This window comes from Amblyomma americanum, chromosome 9 (assembly GCF_052857255.1).
Source record: "Amblyomma americanum isolate KBUSLIRL-KWMA chromosome 9, ASM5285725v1, whole genome shotgun sequence".
NCBI lineage: Eukaryota > Metazoa > Arthropoda > Arachnida > Ixodida > Ixodidae > Amblyomma > Amblyomma americanum.
In genome coordinates, this window is record NC_135505.1 from 138826512 (window position 1) to 138832971 (window position 6460).

The following is a 6460-nucleotide window of genomic DNA, read 5'->3' on the forward strand; positions in this document are numbered from 1 at the left end:
TGCTGGTTTTTTTACTGAAAACTGTGTTGTTGAGGCACTTGACTGTGTATCGAGCATGGCATCGTATAACTAGATAGCTCAAATGTTTAAGCACCAACTTTGTGCTTTATCTGTCATGAAGCTTTGGCGATGTTGCTTTGTGGGTTTAATCCATGACCATATGGTATTGTGAGGCAGCGCTCTACCGGACATCTTTATGCCAAGGTAGCTCAGGCATAGCACACACTGCCAAAAACAAAGATGACATCACTATGATGGCAATGACAAGCATGTACAAATAAAAGAGACCTGAGTTTGTGCTCTGCACTTGCGATGATAATAGTATTACGATCACAGAGTGTAAACTCCGATGTTGAAATGTTGATGTGCATATGTTAAAATTTTCAGGGTAGGTACTACCAAGCATGTGCAATTTTGCATAGTAAAGGGCAGTTGTGCCTGCTATTGACTGAGAACAAAACTTCGCTGAGAACTGAAGAAAATGCCAAGCATTTCACATTAGTCGGGGAATTTGACGTGCTGTTCACTGAGCTAACAAATTTCGAATTGTCGGCATTACTGCAGTGTGAAGTTTCTTGTTTATAGGCAGGCAGCTACTGATGCACTTAAATCTTGATAAGTCTAAAAATTTGATTGAATCATGCTACGCTCAGATTAAGAATCTCTTTAGAACATATGATGTTGACAGGACCAAGATGTCGGTTACTGGAACTTGGAAAGTAGTGAGATTCCGTAGTATTAATAAACTGTGTGTGTTCTAAACCTACCACTGCCAGGTGTTACCTCCATAATGACATCATGGTGCAAACACGCCAGCAATTGAAGCAGAGGACACAGCTGTGGTTGTTTTTGCCTGTTATGGGACACCCTGTATAAACTGGTTCCAAGCTGAAAGGATGGGAGTGCATCTGTCTATGCTGGTGTCTTTGAGGGATGTCATGACCTGCGGGTGTCCATGCACGATGTCATGTCGTGATGTCATGCGGGATCTGTTTATGCGGGATGTCATAATAGGAGGGAGCAAAAAGGAAAGAAATCTAGCACCCTGTAGCAAAGGCGCATGGAGCTGCTCAGCGCATTCTGTCATTCGTGCACTTCTCACTGCACAGGTGTGGGCCTCATCATTTGGAAGACGTTCTTGCAAAAGCGATTCGAGGCATTGGTTCTACTAATGGAAAAGGTAAGCTTTCGTTTTCTATTTGCAGTTTGTAGCGACTCAACTTGCTCCGAAGTTCTCCTTGTGACTGCTGCATAGAGAGGTTTTTTTTGCTTTGGGTCTTTTTTTATAGTTTGTGCAAGGCCCTCAGTCTTGAAAATATAATTTCCTGCTTTTCAAGACAACTGTCTCGCATTGTCTTATTCTCTTACCATCTTGATTTACCTTAAGATTGCTTGAATTGAAATATACCATCTTGGACAAAAGTAAGAGACTCTCCCCGCCTCTCCAAGTTCTGACTTGTGCCACTCTGTGTGGGGGCGCCACCTGACAAAGCACTCCTGGTGCCACTGTCGGTCGACTTCAGAAGTGCACTGTCAGCTGGCGCCCCCACACAGGGTGGCACGGGTCGGAAATTGGAGGGGATGGTGGGAAAGTGAGGTGATCTCTTAACTTTTGCCCATGATAGTACTTTGTTGGATACTCCAAAAAATACCATCAGAATTGGACTGATACCATCCCCGTTTCGAGTTAATAACCAATTCGACCTTGACCTGCCAACTGCTAGTCATCTTGGTTAGCTTAGTTAATAGCGCGACTGCCCTGGATGGGAAATGGTTCTGGATTCGAGCCCTGGACCAGAATGAATGTTGCTTCAGCTGCAAAGTTACTTTGAAAGTTGTAAAGCTGTATAACTTTCCTTTGCATATAGCCGATTGGCTGCACTCAGGTAGATGCTAGTAATTACTCCCTTAATTAATCTGCGAAGCATGCAAAGTGACGCTTTTGTTCTTATATTCTCTTTCAGATGGGGAAGACGCCCAAGGACCGAATTTGCAGGAGGGTGAGTTTCTCTAGGGCACTTTGTTTGGGCAGCATTTTCTAAAAAGAAAAAAAAGACTTGTTCGGTGCCCCTGACAGTTTGATGTTCTCTTTCATGACAGGATGTGGAGATCAGCGACATTCACTTGGAGCCGTTTGTGCGGTTTTGCACGGAAGTGCTGGACGCCATTGTTGACGTAAGTGTTCTCGAAGTCTTGCTTCCTCGAATTCTGTGTCTCGCTGGGGGACTAGAATGTTGAAAAAATTTAGCGTTTAGTTTTTACTGAAGGTTTAGATACTTAGAACGCTGGCGAAATAATTATAAGGTGTATTTTACAAATATTTGAACATTGCTTGAAACTGTTCGAATAGCCCTCAGCTGACATTTTGTTTGTCTGAGTCGACTCAGAAAAAATTCAGCAGGTCATTGCTCCGCTGAGGCTTATTGATGCAGAAACGTAGCGTGCCGTCATCTTGCATAAACTTGCACATTTCTTGCTTTTGAGATTCGGTTGAAGCAACATTGTTAGCTACCTGTCAGTTCTTGTTTTGTATGCTGGTGTGCCTTTTCCTTTCTCGCCTGTGTTCTTGTTTGTTTTTCCACTTGTTTGTCCATCGTTTTTGTACAGTTTTGCTGCGTTTTCTGTCCTCTGTCGATAATTGTGAAGGCTTAGTGGTTAACAAAGAATCTTTATGAGGCTCACTTGTGCCTTCCATGATCAAAAGACTAATGCTATGCCTCACATTGCAAGAAAACATGTAATAGACTACGTGAATGTCGATAGTGCTGCCATCTGTCGAGTCTTTGCCAAAAGCTGAACCAAGTTTTGGAACTGCTCAACAGATGGCGTAGGGTCCGTGCAGAAGCAAACCATTGGGTAGAGAGAAAATCCAGAGACCTTTTTGCCATACTCGGATCGTGTGAGGTGGAGGCCAGGAATGCTTTTCTTGTTTTTTTTCTGCATTAAATTTATTTTTTTGTGCCAGTTCTTCTGACAGTTCCCGGATATAATTTCACTTCAGGCCTCACTGGGTCCCGAGGCCGAGACGTTGCCGGTGCTGCCGCAGGAACCGCTGTGGGAGGGGGCGCCGCGGGACCCCTCACGGCCGCAGTCGCTGGTGGCGCACGCGCTCGGGCAGCGGCCCCCCAACATGGCTTCGGTGCGACACCACCAGCTGCTGGCCACTGTGGTGCAAGTCGTGGTGCTGTTTGGCATGCGCTCCGTCCGGCCCCTTTCACTCTTCACACCTACCGTGAGTTTACTTCCATTCTCCATTTAGTCAGCTTTTTTTTTTTTTTAGCGGTGGTATAGTACTGTCGATGGGCAGAATTAATCCAGAGCATCTCACAGTGGCATAGCGTGAACCTAGCTTTAGGATGAAAAATTCACTTCATTTTATAAATGACAAACTCAAGAAGGAGCCCACAAAAAAGGAATTGAGCAGCATGGAAGACAAGAAGCCGAGTCCATTTCGTTGGTTGGCGACTTAAATGCTACGGCTGGAAACTGCTGACTGCTCGTGCCCGTCACCTCGGTAAACTTAAAAACTGAGCTGTGTACTTTGCAAGGTTGTGCTTCGGAAGAACACGCCTGGTGCTCAGCCATGAAACAGCTGAGGGAGTAACGGCAAATTGGATGACTGATGACAAGAGACATGCTTCAATATGTGTGCACATGGCTGAAATGCCAATATTATTTTTATTCAAATACCTCGAGCAAGAAAATCTATTGTATATGCAGAGACAACTTACACGGAGATAGTTGTCTCTCTGGCCACCAGGTGCCACTAGTGACCGGCTTCAGGCTTGTCGAAGAGTCCATGGCACTGTTGCCACAGAGCTGAGTTAGCACTTTTGAGTAGTAGAACTCCATTTATGCATTTTCTAAAAAAAATGCGAAGGGAAGCGCATTATTTGGTTGGGAGAACGTTTACAAAAGCACCCAGATTTTGAGAAATGTGACTAACAGCAAGTACGAAGGCATTTATTGACACTTCCACCTCCTATAAAGGCCAGAAAATGCTTCTTCGTGCAAAGTTGTCGCAGGATCTGGAGAACTTTTATAGCGCTTGTTAACTTCTACTATTGTATCTGCAGTAGTTCTTAGCGCAAAACAGTCCAGGCCGGTGACGGTAAGGCGCCGAGGCCTCTTTGTTGTTGCACTCATTATTCTTGGGTGCTTCGCCTCATTGCATGTATGCTGTGTGGAGAAGCCACAGTCTCAGCTGACTGCAGCTCACTGCAGCTGCTTTTTTGCTCTTCATTTCACGTGCCCCCAATCTCTGTCCGCTCATATGATATAGCACGCACCATTAGTTGCTGAACACGTCATACAATCAGAATTCGGCAAAATTATAAACATACTCTTTGGGGGGTCATGTTATCTGGGAGCGTATTAACCTGAAGAGAAAAAAGTGCAACCCGTATTTTTAGTTACAATTTTGGACGTGCGAATGGGGAAGTGGTATGAAGCGGGAACCTATCAGCGAAGTTTAACTGCATTTTTGCCTTCCAATGCTGACTCGCTCGTTGTTCCTGTAACAGACATTGGCTAACTCTGTGCCCGCATCCACTCGTGCAGGTGCGCAAGGCCTTCTTCCAGGATCTTCACTCCCCACTGCTGGCACCGTGCGCGGGGCCCGCCTCGTCGCTGACGTCTTCGCCGCAGCAGAGTTTCCTGCTGCGCGCCGCGTCGGCTGTCATGCAGTCACTGCCCGACAACCCAGACACCGCCGTGCTTGGCACCACTTTTGGCTGGATGAACCGGCTGCTTGACCTGGCCTGCAGCTGGGGCGAGGACCGGGACCTGGTGCGGCGGCACTGCGTGTGCGAGCTCTACTCGGCCGGCCACGACATCCTAGGCCAAGAGGTGAACAGTGCTGCTGAAGACGTCCTTGTGTGTACAGTCGGGCCCACTGTTAACTGGCACACTTCATTTTAGAGCTAGTGTTAACGTTAGTGTTCGTTGTGGCTCCCTTATTTGACTGTGCTCTACTGTCTTCGGTTTGTGAAACTCGGAAAGTGTAGTAAGGCCTATCGCTTAACAGGTAAGCCACATTTTATAGTCTTTGACAGGTGAGAGTCAAACTTCAGCTTGGTAAAGCAATCAATGCTTGAATACTGTTTAGCTGTTCCCTTCAAACTGGAGCATGCTAAACAAGCACGAACTATGTGAATGCATGTAGCTTTCGATGAGAGGTTTCTCTATCAAACTTTGTGGTGGAAAAAAGCATGCACTTTGCTTGCAGCTAGCTAGTTGCAAACTAGTGTCAACATCACACCTTTGCATGCTTCTACGTGGTACGGTGACACAACTCATCAGTGCTGTTTGACCAACTGAGCAAGGTTCATTAATCATGTTTCCTATAAATCTGCAAAGTCTCATTTGTAGGGAGTTTGACATGTAAGCTAAAACTTATCTTTTGTCCAAAGGGACTCTACTTTGAAAGTGAACTGAGGACAGCACAGCATGCTACGGAAAGAAAAATGATGAGTTGTAAGCTTGAGATACTGAAAGAGAGCTAGACACGATTAGACAACAAACTAAAGTGAATGATATTCTAGTAGAAGTGAAGAGGAGAAAAGAACAGAACATGTAATGTGGCAAACAGATAGTCAGTGGTCGCTTAGGGTAGGGGGTGGATTCCAAGGGACAGAAAATGTAGGCAGGGGCAGCCAAAGGTCAGGTGCAGGAGTGAGGTTAGGAGGTTTGCTGGGGTAACAGGGCTTGGGTGGACGCAAGACAGGGCTAAGTGAAGATGTCTGTGAAAGGTCTTTGGCCTACAATGGGCGTTAATCGGGCTGGTAGTGACGATGACGTGATTGCGATGAGGCTTAGTCTAGTCTCGATAGTGTGGCAGGTGTGCAATTTCTTGTTGTCTTTCTTCCGGCCCAGGTGAGCCTCGCGGTCAAGGACAAGGCCCTGCTGGCTTCTTGCCTTTTGGTGATTGCAGGGCAACGCATGCACCACCTGCTGTTCATGAACGATGGCCACCGCCCCAACCAGATGGCTCTGCTGCCACCCCACATCAGCACCTGGCTCCTGTCACTGGTAAGACCTGTGCAAGTCTTCTAACATAACATGGCGATCACTATCAGTGTTTGCCCAGTTTGGTGGGTGCTCAGGAACTCAGTGTCACCGAGCTTTTGTCTGTATGGGTGCAGTTCCATCAACATCAGTTGACAGTCGCATTGTTTTCTGGATGCCAGACATGATCATCTCTGCACACTTCCAGTTTTTTTTTTTTTTGTAATGGGCTGCCTTTTACAGCTCTAGCTGTATAAAGGCCTCAAAGCTCAAAGATTGATATTGAGCCTTCCCCAGAGCTCACGAAATTCCCCAATCTATTGCCACTAGAGCAATCAATATAATACCCCCCATTCTGCTACGGTCTGTCAGTCGACCGTATGGTGGCCTTTGAGTGTGCTGTCACAATCGCATGTTACTGCGCCAGAGAAGATTGACGGCCCCAAGCAAGTTG

The 6460-nt window shown here is 46.3% G+C and overlaps 1 protein-coding gene across 7 annotated transcripts in view; it reads left to right on the top strand.

Moving 5' to 3' along the window:
* The window catches only part of Rab3-GAP (Rab3 GTPase activating protein), a 48090-nt gene that overhangs the window by 37913 nt on the left and 3717 nt on the right, over window positions 1–6460 (top strand). For all 7 annotated transcript variants that reach the window (XR_013308591.1, XR_013308592.1, XR_013308589.1 and 4 more), the window contains exons 27-32: window positions 1110–1180; window positions 1965–2000; window positions 2101–2175; window positions 3002–3232; window positions 4561–4848; window positions 5875–6030. Coding sequence is in view for 4 of the 7 variants with exons in the window: in XM_077637700.1 (XP_077493826.1) it covers window positions 1110–1180; window positions 1965–2000; window positions 2101–2175; window positions 3002–3232; window positions 4561–4848; window positions 5875–6030 (857 nt within the window). In the remaining 3 variants the exon portion in view is untranslated. The remainder of the gene's footprint in view (window positions 1–1109; window positions 1181–1964; window positions 2001–2100; window positions 2176–3001; window positions 3233–4560; window positions 4849–5874; window positions 6031–6460) is intronic.